Genomic DNA, 22,833 nt, shown 5'->3' on the forward strand with positions numbered 1-22,833 from the left:
ATACAACATGGCCCTGTTAGGATGACTAACTCTTAGCTCCTCTGTTCTTAGCTGATTACCACATTTATTATTACCGCAGTACTTTAGGAGTATGTCTTTTGGGCCTGTTCAGCTGCCGCAGCCACACAACTATAGCGGCCTGCCGAACACTCCCTTTATCTTGTAATAATATATAACTACTAGGTAAGACCTGGTAGTAGTTTAAATTATGAAATTAACCCCTTGGATTCACAAGCCCGTAATATATAAAAACAAAACCACCTGTCACTAGCCGGTTCAACAACATTATGTCCAAACACTATGAACTTAATTGCGTAGAATATCCTGTTCAATGTCTTGCAGCTTCCTGCAACCAAGTTAGAGCATGATCATCCATCCAGTGATATCATCCATTGCGTAGAATTGACTTTTGACCTCAGAAACCCCCATCCTAACCTCTGTTAATTCCATGTCACTCACCATGATGAGCTAGCTCTAGCTTCTTCTGTGCATCAAAGATAACAAAAACATCTTTATTTCCAGCTTGAAGGACATTAGTCGAAACAATAATTGTTTTTCTAAATATTCATCACACATATCACATATAATTTTACACAATACATTACCTCACTAGTGGAGAAACAATCTTTGGTCGGTCTGGCAAAATTCACATAGTCCCGGTTTCAAAAAGAACCGGGACTAAATATTGTTTTTAGTCCCGGTTATAAAAATTTTGATCTTTACTACTAAAGATGATCTTTAGTCCCGGTTCATCCCCTGTCAGATGTATGTCAGGGGGCCGAGGATCTTTAGTCCTGGTTGGTGTCAATAACCGGGAATAAAGATCACCACTTTAGTCACGGTTGGTATTACCAACCGGGACTAAAATTGAACGCGTAGTATATAATCCCTATCACTTATCCTCTCCTCCACAATTACAACTTAGACATATCAAGTCTCTCCCCTCTCTTCAGATCTATCCTCTCTTCCTCATCCCCTCTCCTCCACCTCCTTCCCTTCCTCCTCTCCTCCTCCCCCCTTCCCTTCCCATCCGGCGGGCTGGCGGGTGGCAGCGGCTGTGGCGGGCGGCGGGGCCGTGGCAGGCGTCGTGCGGCGGTCGGCGGGGCGAAGGCCTGCGGGGCCGCTCTCAGCAGCCATGGCGAGCGGCGGCAGCGGCATTGTTTTTTCTTCTTCTTTTTTTTAAATTTGTGATTCACTGAGATGTACAAATTTGTGATTCATTGTTTGGATCTGTGATGTATTTGATTTGTATGTAATTTTTTAGGATTTTGTGATGTATTTGATTTGTGTGTATAAGTAACTTTATGATTTGTGATGTGGATTTGGTGATATGAATTTGGGATGTTACTTTGATTTGGGGATTTGGGGATTGATTTGGGGATTTGCCTACTTGATTCGGGAGAAAATAAAAGGAAAAAAAAAGAAAAAGAAAAGGGCACCATCTGGTACTGCCGCTATTGTCTCTTTAGTCCCGATTGGTAACAGCAACCGGAACTAAAGATCCCCTCTCTTTAGTCCCGGATCCTTACTCCCGGTTGGAAAACTGGGACTAAAGAGGGTTCCCAACCGGGAGTAAAGATGGTTTCTCCACCGGTGGCTGACATGTAAAAACAAAGTTTATCAATCTATATAAGATTGAAATATTGCAAAAAATTCTCATATTACAGATCTTCAGTCACGATTTTTTCCACACTAATCTATCCATCCAACCAACTAAAATAAACAAACCGTTTGTATCCTCCTTTTCTAGTTTTTCCCCAAATTATCTACTTTTTTTTTAGGATCTTTACACTTGTTGGCTTATAAGACGTAGCCGAAATTTAGTTTTTGAAACTTAATTCTAAGTTAATTTTGAGGTATTTTTTAGCACTGGTTTTCAAATCACAAATATTTTTTTATCGATAAATTAGTTTAAGTTGTTTAACTTATTATTACTGTTTGTCAGTGGTAGATCAAACTATGAGAAGTATAGAAAGGAATGCTCCCATTGTTTTGCTTGTTCTTACGCTTAAGAGTTGATTTTATAATTTGTTTTATCATAGTTTGTTGCACAACATTTGTTTTTAAATCGTTAAGAACACATATATAAAAATTTTACTCATGATTTATTTTAAATTATTAATAAGCGACTCACATAAGTATAAGCGAAATAATAGTGCCGGAAGTATAAAAAGGAAGTTGTTAAAGATTAGGGTAAAGCTCAATTGTGTATGCAACTATTGACCATAAGGTAGGACCCGGTGCAACTGACATTAGTTAATGCTAACTCTACAATGGCTATAACGAATTGGAATTAAGGTGAACCTCGTTGTGTCCCACTAAGCCTAGAAAATATTACTTCTCATCTATCCAATGAACTAGTATAAACAGTGAATCAATAAAATAAATGTATTTTATTCTTTTATAGCACACCTTAAGGTTAAGGTCATTTTTTTTAATCAAAGCTTATGGCGTGCTTTCACAATGTTTAAAGTGCTGCATCTATTTGCTTTAAGGTTGCTTTTTGATACATTTTGCACTTCAAAACAAAGGCCGTGTTTAGTTCGGTGCCAAATTTTTTTTACGTATACGGACACACATTTGAAGTGTTAAACGTAGACTAATAATAAAACAAATTACAGATTTGGACTATAAACTGCGAGACGAATCTTTTAAGCCTAATTATTCCGTCATTAGCAAATATGGGTTACTGTAACACTTATGGCTAATCATTGCGTAATTAGGCTCAATAGATTCGTCTCGCAATTTACATGCAAACTGTGCAATTGGTTTTTTTCTTCCACATTTAATGCTCCATGCATGTTTCCAAACATTTGATGTGACGGAAAAATTAAAATTTTGAAGAAAAAAGTTAGAATCTAAACACAGCCAAAATTGTCAGTGGGTAAGTTAAAGATATAGTAATCAACTGCTGCACGGCTCTACTCCCTCCATCTCATTTTAAGTGTATTTATGGATTTTTTTCCGACATTTGACCGTCCGTTTTGTTTGAAAAATTGATGAAAAAATAGAAAAAAATAAGTCATACATAAATACTATTTATGTTTTATTATCTAATAATAATAAAAATACTAATTATAAATATACTCCCTCCGTTTCAGAATGTAAGTCATTCTAGCACTTCCCACATTCATATTCATATTGATATTAATGAATCTAGACTATATCTCACAATGTAAGTTATTCTAGCACTCCTCACATTCATATTGATGTTAATGAATCTAGACTAAATAAATGTGGAAAGTGCTAGAATGACTTATATTGTGAAACGGAAAAAGTATTTTAAATACAACAAACAATCAAATATTTAGGCCATGTTTAGTTCAGACCAAACTTTTCCCGGACTCCCAACTTTCCATCACATCACATCACATCCAAAACTTTCCTACTCACATAAACTCCTAACTTTTTTTCCAAACTATCAAATTTCCTAAAACTCTCTAATTTCATAAATTAAACACAGCCACGTAACCCCAATTTCAGAAACTAAACACAGCCACGTAAGAAAACCACAAATACACTTGAAATGAAACTGAGGAAGTGCAATCTGCGCATGCAGCCAACGGCTCTAATGATGTGACAATGCAATGGCACTGGCACAGCACTAAAGCCAAAGAAAAAAAAAATTTCCTCCGAGAAATTGCAGAGCCTCTTTTCAATTTGTGCAAGGTGAACAAGAACGCGAATTTCCGGGATTCTTCTCTCCTCATCTCCAAAGCCAAACCAACAGCAAAAGCTAGTGAGAGAAACGAATACTAAGAGAAAACAGATTTTAAGAAAAAAAAACTAAAAAAGAAGAGAAAAACAACGAAAGAGAGAGAGAGAGGGGGGCGGCGCCGCCGGCGACAGAGCCGCGACATGTGAGGCGCCGCCGGTCGCCGGAGCGAGCGAGCGATGAGCAGCAGCGCCGCCACCTCCACCTACGCGGAGAGCGTCGCGTCCTGCCGCGCTCCCGCTCCCGCCACCCCCAGGCCCCCCCACGCCGCCGTGAGGCGCCACCTCGACTTCGCCGCCGGCGACGGCGGTGAGCTGGATGACGACGAGGTCGAGGACGAGGACGAGGACGACTTCCTCTTCCGCGCCGCGGAGGAGACGGAGCGGAGCCACTACGAGGCCCAGCGCCGCGCTTCCGCACCTCCCCCACCGCCGTCTCAGCCCCCGGCTTTCCTCGAGAGGCCGTGCATCTGCGGCCGCGGCGGCTGCGATGTGGAGGAGAGGGAGCTCGGGCGGTGGGCCTACGTCTGCCCGGCGACTCCGGTGAGCCTCTCTCCCCCTCACCCAACATCGTTTCTTTACCCCCCCAAATTTTCACTCCGTGTGAGGAAAAGAAGAGAAAACGACGATCTTTTCTTGTGTGCTTGGGTGGGCTTGCTGGAGATGAAATGCACTTTAATTTGATGCAAAGGGTTTTGCTTTTGTTTTTAGCTTCATGTTCAGAAAAAAAAATTTGGTTGACAAAAAAAATCAAAATGTAGGGGAGTTTCCTTGAATTTTTTTTTCTAGTGTTCCCTTTCTAGGGATGGAATGCGGTTGATGGTTTTGCTTTGTTCAGAAAATTTAATTTTTTGGTTTACAAAAAGATCAAATGTAGGGAACTTCCTTGAAATTTTTTCTAGTGTTTCCTTTTCTAGGGATGTTAATGCGGTTGATGGTTCAGCTTTGTTGAGAAAATTTTGGTTGATAAGATCAAATGTAGAGAATTTTGTTTTACCTTTCTAGGGTTGTTTCTTGGCTTCTATTGTCCTGTGGGGTTTATGCTTTGAGTGATTGAGGGAGGGCTGATTTGGTATGGTGAGATGGATGGTGATTGTTGGGCTTGTTTTGGCAGCAAGCCGTAGCTCTCAGTCTCATGTGACATTGAATGAGGTATTCTGCCAATTATGGTCTGCTACTGACGGCCAAATTTTGCCAATAACCTGAAAACCGATTTCTATTTTTTTTAAGAACTATCAAATTGAGATGGGAATTCAGAGGAACTATGTACACCTGTCATGTACTTAGATTATAGTGAGTACTTAGTACTTTTAGATTTTGGTTTGTAGTTACTATACTAGCAAATATTTTGTTTGTAGCCATCCAGATTTATCTGTCTGTAAATGCATGAGGCATGTCCATTTAGTGCCTTTTGCTATTGTTTAGAAATGACAGGCGATTTCCAGTATTTATGTTCATGTTATCGTAATTTATGCAGCAGTGTTGACCTCACACTAGTTAATTCGTCTAATTCCTCGTGCATCTGTTATGCACTTCTGCTAGTGACATTTGTAATTGATGCTTTGCTGGTGGCCTTTGAACACACTATTTTGCAGCGCACCTGTTACCATTTTCTCTTGAAATATATTTTTTTAATTGGGTACATTTAGATAAAGTTCTCAAGGGGTATGAATAGAAGAATTTATTTTTATGCAACCATGTTTCCTTTCTGTGTTTTCGTAAGTCTGCAATTTTTGCATTGAAGTGCCTAATGTTATTGTAGCATCCAAATTTGATAGCTCAATTTGTCTCATGGCCATGAGCTCCACGTTCCACAATAGAACATCCTCCATTTCTGTAGCAGGATGCAATTAGAAATTGAATATACATGTTCTGCAATTGAAGTTATATGTTGGATTTTCTGAATGCATGTGTATATTTTCTCAAGCATGCGAGAGTACATGAGGAAAGGTAACTGGCATAAGTTTTAATCAATAGGGTAGTAGAATCATAAGGTGCTAATCTTTAACAACTTCCTTTCCGCAGCAAGTTCAAAAAATAAGTGGAGCTGACACATAATAACAATCACAAACCAGCCCTTATTCAAAGATGCTCTTGTTTGATTTCCTTCTTTTGCTTTAACCTCTGCTGACTTGATCTGTGCATTCTTTATGTGTAAACAAAACCGGATTTGTATATGTAAAGCTAATAATAGTTTTACTTGTTTCAGAAATGCAAATATTCTGTTTGGTGTGGAGAAGCTGATATTTGTCCAAATCCACAGCCTGCTTATATGAGTCATCCTAAACCAAATCCTCATGTTTTTAGCAGCCCATGCAGTCCTGTTGTGTTCAACAGTCCTAGCAATCATTTAGCTGGTTCTACAACTCCTACACCGAACAATCTCCAAGTTTTTAATGGTCCAAGAAACCCTCATGTGTCCAACAGTCCTAGCAATCATTTAGCTGGTTCTACAACTCCTACACCAAACAATCTCCAAGTTTTTAATGCTCCAGGAAACCTTCATGTGTCCAACAGTCCAAACAATCATCGATCTGGTGCTACAACTCCAGTTAACGCTAATCCCCGTGGTTCTAGATCAAGTGATAAACAACCAATCTGCCATTGTAGGGCTGGAAAATGCAAAGTGGAGACAATAAAAGGGCAAAAGTACTATGTGTGTTGTATACAGAAGGTAATGCTTTTGTTAACACTGTTCTTTGACTGGTTTCTCTTTAAATAATTTTGTGCATGATGATCAATTATGTTCAGCCATTCTGTTGTATTATGCAACATATTTTAGGTCTTATTAGCATATTGTTTATTCTGTCAGTTGTAGCTTTTACTAGCCCTAGAAAAAAAACAACCTATGAAATCTTGGGAAAAGCTTACAGTATTGGAATGGATTTTAAATAAGTGTATCATAAGTTCCAAAGTTGAATAGTTTTAAAACATATAATTTTCAACTATACATCAATCTACGAATAGCCTTATTAAAGGCTACTTGCACAGATGATCTATGATCTATCTCGCCTCCTTCACCACCACAAGGTCCTTTTATATGGTAGAGATGAGATTTTGATGTAACATATACTGCAAACAGAAGCAATATATATTCCAATGCAAATTTTACTCATAATATCCTACAGTTCAAGATTTTTCTGCTGATTGCTAGAACATGAAACTTAATTCCTATTTTAAACACTAAATTTCTCTTACAATCCTCTGCTAATTAAGGTTTTGTGAGCACAGAAGACAATTGAACTATTCAATACCTTGTACCTCGCAATGTCATTTAATTGTACCAATTTTGGCATGTTGAATTGAACCATTCAGTAACTTGTACCATGCCATGTCCTTTAATTGTACCAATTTTGGCATGTTGAAGAGATGGTTGAATCTTACTATCTTACATTTAATTGTACCAATTTTACTAAATTCTGTATCGATGAATTCCTTGTCCTAAATACACTATTTGGTCCTTTTTTTTCTTCTCAGGGACAAGGTGCATGCCCTTACCAAGTGCCGGTCAATGCTTTTGTTGAAGAATCACCACAAGCTGGAAACAGCGTTCCATTGGAGGATAACCGTGGGAACTACAGTCCAGTTAAAGTGGAGGCGAACAATGACAACGGATCAATCAATCCTGATCAACCTGAATACGATGAGTGGCCATTTGACATCGTCAACAATGATGTTGTATGCAGTGGCTTCTTGCCAACTGCTGAGCCTACACTAAGAGATGGTATAGTTGCTGGGGAATCGCCGAGTACGCAGCACCTGTCAAATGCTACGACTGAAGCGAAAACACCAGCAAAATCGCCCATTATGCCACCACCTCATGGTAGCGGGAGCCCCTTCACTCCTCGGTCGAACCCCTGCTACCGATGTGGTGAAGACGGGCACTGGTCCAGGAACTGCCCTAAGCCGGCTTCTAGCCCACTTAACTCTCCTTGCTACAACTGCGGCAAGCTTGGGCACTGGAGAGGTAATTGCCCTGGAACTTGATGACACAAGAGGGGTGTTAAGAAGCATATGATCGGTATCATTTTGGCAATGTGACAGGACCATCAGAAGCTAGGCTTAATGAGTAATGGCCTACTTCTGCTTAATGATTGACTCTCCCATGGCTGCCATGTAAATAGGTTTAGGGTTTAGGGTTTATGCAATATGCTATAGTATTGGGCACCTGATACTACTTGTGGTGTCTGTGGCAGCAAGAGGTGGGCTCCTACGGTGTTTGTCCATCATCTGCTTTGTTAATCACTTCTTACATGAAGTAACCCCAGGATTAAGTTAGGTCGTAATTGGAACCTTCTGTTTATGGATCATGTATGGTATTTATGTCGCCTATAAAGATGTATCAATATATACTTACTTATATGGTAACTTATTTTAAGGGTGTGTTTAGTTCACGCTAAAATTGGAAGTTTGGTTGAAATTGGAACGATGTGATGGAAAAGTTGGAAGTTTGTGTGTGTAGGAAAGTTTTGATGTGATGAAAAAGTTGGAAGTTTAAAGAAATAATTTGGAATTAAACTTGGCCTTACATATATATATCTCAGTGCAAAGTGCAGACCTGTTACTGCTACAACTGCTACTTTGCTCCTTTCTTCTTCAGTATGATGAACTGGAAGGTTCATCCGAACCAGCCACTGATGTCAATTCCTGAACAATGTTGTTTTGTCCAAACTTGCTCCTAATATTTGACAGTTTGGCATAATTCCAAACACAACACTGATCTGATTTCTGATACCTGGGGATTCAGTAGGCGATCGGCTGCCGTTCTCTGAATCTTTCTCTGAAATTTTTCCTCGAGAGTTTCTTTCAGAGATGGTCCAGCCCTCTGCCGTTCATTCGGTCAGAAACTGAAACCTGGGATGATGATCGTTGCAGAGACTTGACCAGGACATACAAGGACAAGAAGAAGAACACCAATCGATGGATGGATTGAATTCGTCGTCGTCCAGGTTGGTCAATCTGGTTCTGCTCGATTGACGAGCTGAGAAAACGCGTGAGCAGCAGCAGCAGAGTTTTTCAAGGCCGGAGGAAGTGAGGAACCTTCTCTGCTTTGACTCTGAAACCTGAATTTCTTTGTCTCGTCTCCTATGTTGTTTTGTCAGCTTGTCACTTGTCTTGGGATATTTGATATCGACTGTGTATTGTGTGTGTGTGTGTGGTCTCTCTCGTACGGCCAGTGTTGAGATGGGTACACCGTTGAACGCAGTCAGCATGCATTTTTTAAAGCCGCATATAATTTAATTTTCGAGGAATACAATTTTCAGACAAAATAGTTCAGTTCCTCGTGGGTCCAAATAATCTTAACAAATGGTAACTTCCACTTTCTCGATCCACAAATACAAAGGATTTTGGACTTCTCATTTGTCCATAAATATGAGGGATTTTAGAGTACGTGTACTCAATACTTCCACGATTTCCTATAGCCACTAAATTTATTGCTCGTGGATAGTTGTATCACTGGGCATGGTCAACTCTATTGCATAGCACGATGAACCATGAATCGAAACAATGTTTTAATTTAGGGATTTCGTTAGGGTTGGCTGACCCTAATGTACATGCTAGCTCTGTCCGTGGTCTTTTCCAATCAAGTAATTTCCTACAGTAATTAAAGTTATGTCATCTTAACCTTAAACTCTATGAGATAACCTACAATATCTTATATTTCTAAACGGATGGAATAACAAATTGCAGGAGACAAATGAAGTTAGTTTCATAGTGTGCAAGACGATTCAACAACAAAACTTTCATGGAGAGGAGAAAATAGCAAAGTGTCCTTCATTAATAGAAAAGTAGTACTGGTGATCAGTAGTAAGAGTATATTGAATGGATAAAACATCTCGATTTATGGATTGAAGGCAAGTAAGAGGGTAGAAATCAACTTATTTTGTGATAAAGTTTAAAAGAGGAAGCTAATATTTGGCATGCCCATGTCGATCCTAGCCCTAGACGGGTGAAGCGAGCATCGCCGCCAGCCCCATCCCTCCTCTCCTCTGCTTCATCGCCGCCCTAGCGGCCCATGGCGGTAAGTCGGGTGGTTCAAATGATGACGCCGGAAGGAGGGCGGGTGCTCTTTCTCCCTTGAGGATGTTGCATCGGTTGGGGGCAACGACACAATTGGGAAGTTAGAGGTTGCACCACCCAAATATGGGCCATCCATGGTTGGATTTGGCAAGGTCAGACCAGTGAACGGTGGGCGGTGGAGAGTCGGGCCAGAACAAGATAGAGTGGCATGTGGTGGTGGAGGGTGGCGGTGGGGGTTGTTAAATCTGATGATGTCAAGGTTAGATTTGGTGCCTTCTAGCTTGGATTCAGCTTCCTTGAGGTGGCTCTTGGTGATGACAATGGACACGGTGTTGTAGTCTCTAGCAATGATGGGTATGAAGGAGAGCTTATGGCACTAACTGGGTGGGGCAGATAAGGTGACTACTTCTCTCTCCTCTCATGCTTGGTGGTGGCAGCTGTAGATAGGGGTGGGAGCGACTGGGATGCCAACCAAGTGTGGTGGCCAAGGTGTGACACACACACACAAACCCCTCCCGTGCTGCCACCAGTGATGGGATGGTGGATGCGACACTGCGAGGATGGGAGGTAGCGGCTGCGGCGCTGACCGAGTTGTCTGCGAATGGCAACTCACCCCCTTTGCTCATGCATGGCAGCCAATGACGGTAGACGATGTGTGTGTGTGGGGGGGGGTGGGGTGATGATAACGGCTATCGAACCTAGGGCATGTGCGAGCAGGGGTGGATCCCCCCTACACCCACAAGACTCATGGATACCCCCCGGAGCACCCTTCGATTTTTTCACCATGAATGATAAACTAAAGGTCACTAAATGGCCAGAGATTGAAGAAACTGTGTAACTGAGCCCTCCCCCTCAATTTTTTGTTCCTGGATCCGCCCGTGCGAGCTATGGCTTTGATGGCATATGTAGCGACCGACAGGGAGGTAGCTAGCGGTTAAACCGTACGACAGAGAAAGTTGGCCGATGAAGGGCATTCATGTAGTAGTCTTCACACTAGTGGCAAGCTTGGTTTTGTAATTTTTTAGGGGTGATTGATCAGCACTGCAATGGGCAAGTAGGCTTCAAGTGGAAGCCTACCTCGGCAGATTGCTAGGTCGACAATGACAACACTTTCAAGTGTCGTGTTCCCTCTTAAGGGTGTTTTCTAGACGCCTTTCTCTCTCTTGGTGGGATCCTCCGGGTGAACACTAAGTCCAAATCTCTAGATGGGCAACAACATTGCGTATGGTGTCGTGTCCTCCCTGTAGGTGTCGCTTATAGGAGGTCTCGTTTTTGCATATTCTGCCTTCAAGCAATTGGAGTGGTACTTTTTGGATGGCAATGGATCTATCCGTAGGTTCTTTTTCTCTTTCGACCTCTCCCTCTTCAACCTTTCTCGCTGGTGGTGTCTAGAAGGCTGTGGTGTGTTTAGTTGTTTTGAGGTATTGGTATAATGGCTTTATTTGTATGTCTGACAGCCTCCGATTATTACTAGTCTTTGGTGTGTGTTCGGTTGTTCGCGTTGTCCGTTCATGGTTGAATGGGTAGGAAAATTTCCTCCAACACCATGAACCTACAGGGATTGGTAATCCCTATATAAACATCGTGTTTTGGTGCTATTTGTTCTTTTTTTTTTAAAAAAAAAGTTTTACATAGGGAGTATTTTTTTCTTTCATCAACAAAATGGGTCGGTTGTGTGTCTAATGGCAGTGATCAAAGATATAAAACATTTCCCATGTAAAAAATGTTGAACTTTTTTGAAGAAAACAATTCGATACCTCGTGCATATCTCCATTACATTAAAAACAGAGCTGTCGTGCTTTCACAGATATTAAAAAAAAAAATCAACCTACCAGAATCAACCTACCATTACATTAAAAAAAAAAAGTGTCCCATCCAAAATACCCTACTAGAAAAACCAGTGTTTTTACAAGGAAAAATCAACCTAATAGAATCTACTAGAAAAACCGAACAGAGAAAAACTAAACCACATGAAACCGTCCGCCCATATTTTCTTTCAAATCCCATTGCAACTCACAGATATTAGTATATTATATAAGCATGACTTTTAGTATTTATTTTATAACGAACCACGTATGAGTTAATGACGTGCGGTTCCTGATCAGCACGTTTTTTCTCCAAACTTATAATTACTACTGTGAACTTTTATGTTCTGCACTTCTGCCGGACTGATCACATGTCGACGTACCCCCTACGTACTGGGACTGTATAAGACGCCTTCGTGCGGAGAAAACGTACTCCCTAGCTACTGAAAGTTAATGGCGCTATCGCTTGTGCTGTTGCGCACGAGTGCATGCGTGTACACGTAGACGCCGTCGCTCTCCCCAAGGAGCACGTGCGTAGACCAGCAGCGTGAATAGGAAGCAGCACATGCATATGCCACCTGTTGATTCTTGTCGTCTTGCCATCCAATGGTCATCTCGACTTCGCTCATACTCCCTCCGCCCCGCAATATAGCGGATTTCTCCCCGTTCGGTTTGTCCCGCAGTATAGCGGATTTTGAGTTCTCGAGAAGCAGCAGTCACAGCTTTATCATGTACCACAAGGCCTATAGTCTATCCTATACAGAGAAAAAAAGGGAAAAGAATTGCCTGATAGTGGAGGCAATTAAATCCCACGCTTGAGATATGTCTGACATTGCTGGAGCTGTGGAGATGTGTCTGACATTTACATTACAGTAGGGCTGTGTTTAGTTCCTTCTAAAGTTGAAAGTTTTGGTTGAAATTGGTACGATGTGACTGAAAAGTTGTGTGTGTATGACAGGTTGATGTGATGGAAAAAGTTAGAAGTTTGGATCCAAAGTTTGGATCTAAACACAGCCTAGTACTCCTACTTTGATTACTGCAGTCTTTTGGTCTGTTTTTCGGTGCATTAGTACCTTTTGAGGGGTAAATGGGTCTTTTGGTCACAACCTTAATCTGTGCTAAAATGGGATAATCCGTTATATTGCGGGACTAAGGGAGTATATAAAGATACCCTAACAAAACTTCGCACGCGAGGATATATATCTTCCTATCTTATACTATGGTTATGGTTTTGATGTAGCGATATGCACAACAGTCATACGTATATTTTGTATTACTGTTCATACAGCCAGTTTATATGTTAATGACTATCACTAAACGAATAGTCACTAGTAGAATTTTTTTTTTCTGACAGGCTAAAAGTGGTTTTCACGTGTGGACTTTTGGCCCGTCTGCCTGAAGAGTCTGCGAAAAACCAATCTTTCTACACGTGAAAACAAAAATCCGAAAAAAAATCACAAAAATCGAGCACGTCGGCTGCTGCCGCTGCCGTCCGCCACCATCACCGGGCTCGTCATGCTGCTGCCGCCGCCGAGCTACTCCCGCCTCTGCCACTACTAGGCTCCTCCTGTCAACAACCGTCATTGCCGCCGCCGAGGTCGTGCTCCTCCCGCTGCCACCGCCGGATCCGGGCGGGGGACGGCCATCGCCACACGCCCCGGCCCTCGCCACCTTCGTTGTGCTCCCGCCGGCCTCTGCTGCCGTCGTCCCTCGTCGCCTTCACCACGCGAACACCGGCCGCCACCACTCTCCCGGCCGGGAGTGAAAGAGAGAGAGAGAGGAGTATGAGGAGAGGAGAGGAGAGGAGATAAGGATGACATAAGGAGAGAGAGGCGATGAGTTGAAAAAAATTCAAGTGTTAAAGATGGAATGAGGAGGTAACTCGAACTTTTGAATGAACCATCTAGAGTCCTTCCTGCGAAAATATATACTTTCGTGCATCCATTTAAGAGGTCCGCCTGAAAAAATAGTCTTTTTTTTATACAACTCCCTATGAGGGCCATCTATAAAAATAGATTTTCACGTGCGGATATGTTAAGGAGTCGTACATAAAAATAGATTTTCACGTGCGGATATGTTAAGGAGTCGTACATGGAAACAGGGAGATGATTTTTCAGACGCGGATACTTATATTCCGTTTACAATCTATTGAGGTGTTTGTACAGGAAAATTATTTGTAGTAGTGGGTGCCGTAGCTTGATGATGTTAGTAGTTTGAACTTACGTAATGTCTAGAAACACGAGGGATCGAAAGTTTGGTTCAAATGGTTTGTTATGTAGGAACGAGGATTTTGTTCACCTTTTTCTCTTTCAAAAAGTATCGGCTATGTCGATTGTTGTGCATGTATAGGATGATTTACCCTGGTCAATGTTGACCTTGCAAACATGAGGTTAGTCAAAAGTTACCAAATCTTGAGGTTTATCTTGCTCCAATAATTTTAACTGTAGCTTTACTAAATCAAGTTGGCTTAAAAAAATGTCTTAGTTTGTAGTCTCGTACTCCCTCAGATACTTGTCCTAATTTTGACGTGCTTTAAAACTTTTGAAACTTGAATTGATCAAAATTTACATTTGAAGGCCGTATCGATGGCCAGTGATTGATATGTATTGCTCCTGATGATAGAGGGGTATAAAGAGAGCAGTATATATTTTTATAGAGATAGTTAAGTATTTAGCACTATTGAATGTGACAATTAAAAATCTGTCATTAATTAGACCCATATCTCATAGACACATAAGGTCCCACATGTTATAGACTATAGACTATATGAGTGATAAAATAGTTAAATGTTATATATTAAAAGTGGCAAATAGTTAAATGTCACGTATTTATAATGTTTCCAATCAAGATTAGTATGTATACATATGAGCGTGCAAGCCAACAGTAACAATCAATACTCTAAAAGAGAGAGCTTGCAGGTTCAAGAACTAAATTAACAATTGTCTTCAATAAAATGACCTTGACAATTTCTTATATTTTTTATAATGTTGAATGACTTGTCTCTTCCGAATTTTCCAATTAAATCCCTAGTACTTTTTATATTTCTTATATTTTCAAACATGTTGAAGGATACAAAATTACACATGGGCGCATGACTACATTTTTTTTCCTTTTATATGTTTTCCTCATCAACGATAATATACAATCTATTGCTAAAATAAGCTAAGCTATTCATCATGCCATCATATTTAAGTACTTCATAATTATTAAAACTTTTTTTGGCATGAGTCATAACACACAACTAAGTATATACCGGGCGTGATCAATGCAATGCATGTAGAAAACGGGTTCGCACGTGCCATCCTTTCCACACGTGCACGAAAAGCATTTGCCACCACATTTTTGTCTTGTAGCTAAGGACTTTGCAATTTGCCCAATTGAATTTACACTGTCCAATTCATAAGGCTACCTGCTAGTACTCCACTTTACAACGGACACGTTGCTTTGTGGGGACCATCTTGTCAGAGGGTCTATAAATTAATTAAGGATAAACACGTCGACGAATTTGTGTTTTTATTTGTCTTTTGCCCCCTCCAAGAATGGTACTAATACAAGACCATCAAGCAATTAATATCAGACCAGGTTGGACTGATTAATTGTACCTTTTGGGGTTCAGTAGGGCTAGCCAATTAACTGGTTGTTATAAATGAAATATAACAAATGGTATATTTACAAACGAAAAATATTTTATAAATAAAACTTTTATATACGTGCTCTTAGTAATCTAAAAGCAAAGGCTGAAAAATAAACTTCGGTGAAAAAACCTCAAAATTAACTCTAAATTTAAAGTTAAAAGTTTAAATTTTAGCTGATAAGTATAAGTATAATTGAAAAGATGAGACTCGCTACTTATTAATTAGCACAGCACATAATTAGCTAGGTCAGCATCTATGGTTGTCACTAGTCACTACCTCTGCTTTCTTCATAATTCTAGCGTCTTTTAAGACTTTTAAGATTAATCTATACATCACATTCTATTGTCTTTAAAAGTTATTGATAGATAAAATTCTACTTATTTGATCTTAATTTTGTTCAAATCGTTCAACCGAGGGAGTAGTTCGACTAGCTCATGTATATATATAATGTCCCATAAGTTGATGTTATAATTAAGTGATCAAACGGTGCTTAATTAACTTTAATCAAACAGGCATGGCAGTCATCAATTCATCATGCTTGTGTGACGCAAGCTGCCGATCGAGGTGGATGACAAGAGCATGCATTTGGTGATATTAATAGCACGTACGAGGCATGCATGGATATTGGGCTGTAAATTCATTAATCCTCCAAGCGCGAAAAATAAAGAGGGCTGCTAGAGAACGGGATACCGTCTGAACGGGATACTTTATAGAGGCTAGCGCATCAGCTTTCTCCCCATAAGTCTAGCGTCACCGCCCCCCCAACTTCCACGTGCTCGCACCCCCATGCCTTGAGGTAGTGCCCGCAGTGTCGTAGGCAGCGATACTGGTCACAACAGCAAGTAATAAGGGTTGAGCCGAGGGGAAGGTAAAAGAGGAGAGGGAGCGTTAATACTTGATATTTGCAGGTACTAGCCCTAGCCCTGATACATAAGTACCAGGTTTGATACGTGTAAGTACCAACCATGATACCCAGGTACCAGGCCTAATACCTACGGGTACTAGGTCTGATACCTAACCATGATACCCAGGTACCAGGCCTTATACCTACGGGTACCAGGTCTGATATCTAGGTATCGGTCATGATATTCACAGGTACCAGGCATGATAGGGGTATCAAGTTTGATACCTAGGTATCAGCCGCGATACCACAGGTATCAGGCATGATACCTATGAGTACCGGCTACCGATGATACATTGTAGACATACCTGCACACACTCGGGCGAGGAGCATGACGGCTCACCATCACGTTGCCCCTTCATCACCATCGACAACGCACGTGGAAGGAGGAGGCCGAGGAGCACACGTTGGGCCTCATCCTTCTAGTTCGCGATGACCTCGCTTCTTCCAAGTTGCCCCCGGCCGCCATGGGAGCTAGATCCAGTGGGTGCCACCATGCCTCAAAAGCATGACGGAGGAGGCCATGAGATTGGTGTTGCCCACGCGCCGTTGATGCCGACGTGCACTCGCCCTAGATCTAGCAGTGAGGAGGCATAGTACTCTAGATTCATTTTTCGGGGCTGCTCTACTATCGCCATGCCTGCATAGAAGCTCTTTTGCGGAGAAGAGGCGGAGAGGAAAAGGAGGGGCGAAGAAGGAGAGGCGGAAGAGGAGGATAACGAAGGATCTGGAAGATCGAAAAAAAAAAGAATGGGAACGGATAAGAGTAAAACGTTATCCACTTATCCCGTGTCTACGGGATACTGTATGGTAGATTTTCTGAAAATAAATTTACTCAAAATTAAGCATGGACAAAGTACTGCTATAATAAAAATATGTTTTCTTAGTAAAGAAACTAAGAAGCATGATAATTAAGTGCATCAATCATGATCAATTAATGGCTCACAAATTAATTTTTTAGCTAATAAATTAAACCGTCCTCTACACCCAAAGGATGTACACAGCCTAAAAGTCTTTTACACGAGCACTTCGACTCACACCCTTAAAAAAGGTTTAACACAAATTCCAGCGACCACAAACGGACACTTAGACAATGACAGAGATTAGCCAAAACAGTACTTAAGACAACAAAACCCCATGGTGCAAATTCTTAGCTGGTGTCCGGCACATACATGTAACTTAATTTGTACATAAGTAAAGATTGTAAAATCAAATGTGTATTTGATTATTATTCTGTGATGAACAATTGGCATTGGAGATTATTGGTTTTGTTATTTGGAATTTATTTGCGAAGTGGTTTTGGAGATGATTGGATTTCACAGGTGATCTACAGGTACTGCTGTTTGTTGAACCGGTCAGACCGAGCAGGTGTTGCCGGTCAGACCGGCATGTATCACGCGGTCAGACCGGCGCAGTCTGCGGTCTGACCGGCCGACACTGTGTCGGTTTCGATTTCGGGTTGTTTGTTTGGATATCCGTGATTGTTTCATGATTATGGCTTCTAGATGGATACTATGCGTATGTAATACTGTCGTTTGCTACTAATGAGTCAAGTTGGGGATAGCTTGGTCTCGGAATATGGTTTCTTTGTTTGTTCTATGTGTAGGTGACTCGAGATGTCGGGAGAGTATTTGCGGTGATGGACCGGGAGTCGGCTTGGGGATAAGACGACGTCCGTGGTGGTTAGAGATCATGGGATACTAAGGCTAGAGTTCAATACACGTGGTTGGTGAAGATTCCATACGGCATACGATGGAGGTATTGTGTGCGTATGGGATGCAGAGTCGAATTTGGAAGGAGTCCAAATTTGGTATGATTAGTTATATAAAGTTTGTTTCTTGTACTAGAGGGTTTCCTAGGATGATTAGGACTTCTAGTATGAGTTTGGTTCGTGGCTTTAGGCTACTTACCTTGGGTATAAATAGAGAGGGAGCGTGAGGCTTTCCGATATCGCTTTTGAGAGCAATTGAGTTGATAGTTGAGTTAGGGTTTCAAGTTTAGTCGAAATTTTTGTAAGGAGTGCTGTTGGCGGCGCACTTTGTAAACACAGAGAGAATCAATAAAGTCATCATCCACTTTAAGATTTCTTCGATTTGTGTTTCACCGGGTTTCGGCGTTCTAACCGGCGGCGCATCGGCGGTCAGACCGGCGGGCACACGGCGGTCAGACCGGCGGTGGCAATAGGGAGCTGCAGGCGATTTCGGCGGTTCGACCGATCGATCTACATCGGTCAGACCGACGTGTTCCAGGCGGTCAGACCGGCGCATCTATTTCAGTCAGACCGCAATCCGTCGAATTTGAGGGTAACTTTTATTTCCGCTAAAAGTTTCAGTTTTTGGGTATACCAACCATTCACCCCCTTTGATTTGCTTAGTTGTTGTGATTCGATCCTACAAAGATAGGTAAAACGGAAAAACGGAGTGAGCTATATGAGACATCGGCATGGCCCTTCGGGATAGTGATGAGGCAATAGCTATATGTGCCGCTTGTAGATCGTTGGAGGTCTTCTTTGATATGCTGTAAAAGTTGAACTTATGACCTACAATGATGGGTCAAATTGGCACTTCAATGGGCGATAATCCTCCCGGTGATGATACAATAGTTTGAATGCCTCTCTAAAACTCAGATATTAATAGATGACAAAATGGATGGATCTAGACTTGGTTTTGTGACCAGCTAGGTGATGAAGGAGCTCCTGCTCAGAGGAAGGGATTTTATAGTTCAGAAGATTCATAAAGATCGAAATAAAATTAGTCAAGAATGCATGAGTAAATATGGCTCGCATGTGTCTACTATTTTTGGTTGGACCATGTCATGATTAACGAAATCCTTTTCCCTAAAAAAAATCCATATATGATAGATTTGAGTATGTTTCTATCCCAAAATCACTCCCACAGTGGGGGAAACACCAAACGTGTGGTGTTAATTAACCACAAATAGTACACTTACCCACAAATATTACACATATGTACTCCCTCCGTACTCGTAAAGGAAATCGTTTAGGACAATGTTTAAGTCAAACCTTGGGAATATAAATCATGAATAACTCTCGAGTTGTTCAGTTTGAAAATGTAAAAATTATATGAACAAATTTGTTTTGAAAATACTTTCATAAAAGTATACATATATCACTTTTTAATAAATAATTTTATAGAAACAAGAAGTCAAAGTTGTGTTTTGGAGACCGTATCGCTGTCTAAAACGACTTCCTTTACGAGTATGGAGGGAGTAAGTGTACTATGGGTCTGCTTTCAATATAATGAAAATTTAGCGAGTCTAATAAGGATTGATCGTTGGTCTTCATCTATTTACAACTAGAGGATGCCCCACGCATTGCTGCGGGACTTGGTTAATATCAATTTGTTAGATAGGAGGTACAATCTCAAGAAGAAACAGAAAAAACAAATAGCTTTCTTGGAGAAATTCTTTTTAGCAGCCCTATGTAAAATTTGTAGATAATTTAGGTAGCACATGTCAACTGAAGGGGCGTTCAGCCATAAAGCTCTTTTATACGGATTGACGAGCTAGATACGTTTATATGTGTGTGGAGATGAGCCAATGTATTCATGTGGGCTACATTTGGCACTGAGGAGGCGAAGAGACTCACCCACTAACTAATAGGTTGGGCTCTCTGCTGTATTCCATCCAACATCTGAGAAACGATCTAATGCATTCATCCAACGGTTCACAATTTGATGATAACGTGGAAGCACGAGGTTTGAGCTTTTGGCCTTAACTTTACAGAAAGAAGGGATGTGAGTTAGTGGGTGTAACCGTGTGGGCATGTGAGCGCGGTGTTCGTGAGTAACTTGTATGTGTAAATGAGCATCTTTGGTGTAATCGAAAAAATAATAATAACACCCACACAAATTGATGGATGATGACTGTTCCAACTCTCTTTTGCTTGACCAGTTGGAGAGAGGAAGCCCTCATGAATTATATTTTTACCAAAAGGCAAAAGTTCAACCTACTGTCTTTTTCCACTGCAACATATATATAGAGCCAAAGGAGAGAGAAAGGTGTGGTTCAGGAGTCAGGAGATGTCGTTGAACCGGTCTAAACGCACGAAATTTCTCGCCAAGTCTATCCTATGATCGGTGTGACATCGCCATGGCTGGTCATCTTCTCATGCAGTCAAAGCACACATTGAACAAGAGGAAGACGATCTGGGTGGCTAGCTAGATAGCTAGAGATGATGATTACTGCAAGCTAATTGATTGTTGATTGATGATCAGTATGGAATATATGGATGATAACGATGATGCATAATGCAGGAAACCGTCAAAAAAAACTGCCGTTTTGGACAGCAGTTGCTAATTTGCAGTAGGCCAAAAACTCCTACTCAGCAATGTCTCCATCTTTCCCACTAGTGCAAAACACCACAAGCGTAATTAATGGTCTCATGTATGTCAGCTTATTTATAAAACCAGCATATGTAAAATGTTTCTTACACATACTACTAAAAAAATAAATTTCTACTCCCTCCGTTTCACAATGTAAGTCATTCTAGCATTTTCCACGTTCATACCGATGTTAATGAATCTAGACATATATATCTATCTAGATTCATTAACATTAATGTGAATGTGGAAAATGCTAGAATGACTTACATTGTGAAACGGAGGAGGTACAGCAGAACACATAAGTTTTCCAGGCGAACCTTATTTTTGAATATGATTGTTCGCCTACGTAGTTATGTGGAGAGAGCTCTAATGGCCGGCCGCCTAGGAAAATCCATTTCGCAAGTGGACGGTTTAAGAGGCGTTCTCGTAAGCCATTCGCATGCGAAAATTGGTTATGTCATTTAAATAGACGTCAAAGGAGACTGAAACGTCAGATATTTCTAAGTCATAGCTCCTCCCACCTCCTCTCCCTCACCTCTCCTCACTTCCTCAGTTCGGCGATGAGGGCGGCGGGGCCGGCGGTGGTGGGGAAGGGAGCAGCGGCAGCGCTCCACGGCCGTTGCGCGGAGTTTGGTGGTGGGGGCGGTGGGATCCGAAGATGGCGACGCACGGGGGCGGCAGATCCGGCGACGGCGATGCGCAGGGGCGGTGGATCCGGCGACGGCGAGGTGAGGGCACACCCTCCCTGCACTGCTTGTGGTTGTCTTTCTCATCATCATCGTGGAGAAAGCCGGTTTCCAGATCAGCTCCTCAACGGCAACCGCGGCATCCTCCCTGCGACAATGACCATCACTACGGCATCCAACTGATGTTTCTTTTTTCCTGTTGAGAACTTTCAACTTGCTGTGAAAAATATGGATGTGGATTTGAATGTAATTTTGAACATGAACCTCCACAATTTCTTTTTTGAGAACTTCCACCACGGATGTGCGTTTCAATGTGAATTTGCATGCTGTGAATAACATATTACTTTTTCTTTTTTTTTTTGCACACAAAGTTCTTTTTGCAGGAGGTCCTCTTAAGGTCCGCCTGCGAAAATCAACTTTTGCAGACAGACATATGGCCTTGTGCTGCAAGCGGAGTATTTGGCCATCTGCGAAAATGCGTTTTGGTCGCATGCGAAAATAGTTTTTTCTGGTAGTGACACCAAAGTCAATTGGATGGGATCAAATTAAGAAGCAGCACCTATTTCGTATTTGAAACCAGCACAGATAGGATTTCCCACACTAGCTAGCTAGTGTTCATGCACACTTTGAAAAAAAGGAGGAAGAAGAAGTTAGGTTATCAATTATCCATCCCTCCTAAAGTCGCAATTTTGCATTTGGTTGTGTTCATTTTTCGAAGTGACTTTTTCTAAAAAGATAATAAATCTACCATATATGGAATAACAACATGAATAGAAATTGATTCACTCAGATACAACAAAAGCAGTGCGACAATGACATAAAAATGAAAATAAGGTGAGGAGATTGGGGTGTTTGTTTTAGTGATATATGATGATTGCAACATCTTTACAACGACTGATATGTAGGAAAATGTGCTTTTTCTGTACACATGTTGAATCGAATAAGAGCTAATGTGAACATGTTCAAATATATATCCATTTATAGAATTGTTACACGATAGGATTAGTTAATTAATTACTCCATCCGACCATAAACATTTGACACTTTGAATAAGATGCTTGTCAAAAACTTTAAACTTCGATCATCAATAATTCCTCAAATGCTTAGTTTGAAATAATATAAGTATGTGTAGATCTGGAATTGAAAAGTTTTATCATAATATTATAGATTTATTATATTTTACAAATCTATTTTAGTATTAAATTGATAGTCAAAGTTTGTTCAACCGAATCTTATTCTAAATGTCAAACAATTATGACCAAAGACAGTACCTATCTACCGCTCGAGTTGCAATTGATCAGAATCGACAACCACGACATGTATCTCCTGTGATGAATTATGTAAGGCAGTTTTTCAATGAAAGGGTTTAAATGCATGGTGTTATTACTATTAAGAATATTAAGAACATGTAATGGAGGGATCAATTAAGGTTACTTCCTCCGTCCATAAAAGATCAGTATAGTTTAGCTAATCAAAGAGAGATTAGGCAAGTGAGGTTAAAACACTAGTATTATACTATTCATTAATACTGAGAGAAAACGAGAAAGAGAGACAACGAGGAGGAGGGAGTACTACTAGTGAGAAAAGAAAAGATGAAGTGATTCTTATGTCCCAAAATGTAAAGAATCTTAATAGGATGGGACACATTCTAGTATTACGAGCAGGCCCATAATTAACACTTGAAATTATGATATATGACTTGATAAACTTCTTAAAGTACTGCTACGA

At 40.9% G+C, this 22,833-nt stretch overlaps 1 protein-coding gene across 1 annotated transcript; it reads left to right on the forward strand.

Moving 5' to 3' along the window:
• Positions 1-3,696: 3,696 nt before the first annotated feature.
• LOC127755345 (uncharacterized) lies at positions 3,697-8,108 on the forward strand. Its single transcript, XM_052281002.1, has 3 exons — positions 3,697-4,257; positions 5,924-6,388; positions 7,192-8,108. The coding sequence occupies exons 1-3, from the start codon at positions 3,895-3,897 to the stop codon at positions 7,699-7,701; spliced, it is 1,338 nt and encodes a 445-aa protein (XP_052136962.1). The 5' UTR covers positions 3,697-3,894; the 3' UTR covers positions 7,702-8,108.
• The last annotated feature ends 14,725 nt before the right edge of the window (positions 8,109-22,833 follow it).

Source organism: Oryza glaberrima, chromosome 11, assembly GCF_000147395.1.
Source record: "Oryza glaberrima chromosome 11, OglaRS2, whole genome shotgun sequence".
NCBI lineage: Eukaryota > Viridiplantae > Streptophyta > Magnoliopsida > Poales > Poaceae > Oryza > Oryza glaberrima.

Bases quoted from the DNA above. Each gene is read 5' to 3' on its own strand.
- LOC127755345 (XM_052281002.1), top strand. From the start codon at position 3,895: ATGAGCAGCAGCGCCGCCACCTCCACCTACGCGGAGAGCGTCGCGTCC. The intron at 4,258-5,923 runs GTGAGCCTCTCT...TACTTGTTTCAG, and splicing joins ACGTCTGCCCGGCGACTCCG to AAATGCAAATATTCTGTTTG. The intron at 6,389-7,191 runs GTAATGCTTTTG...TTTTCTTCTCAG, and splicing joins ATGTGTGTTGTATACAGAAG to GGACAAGGTGCATGCCCTTA.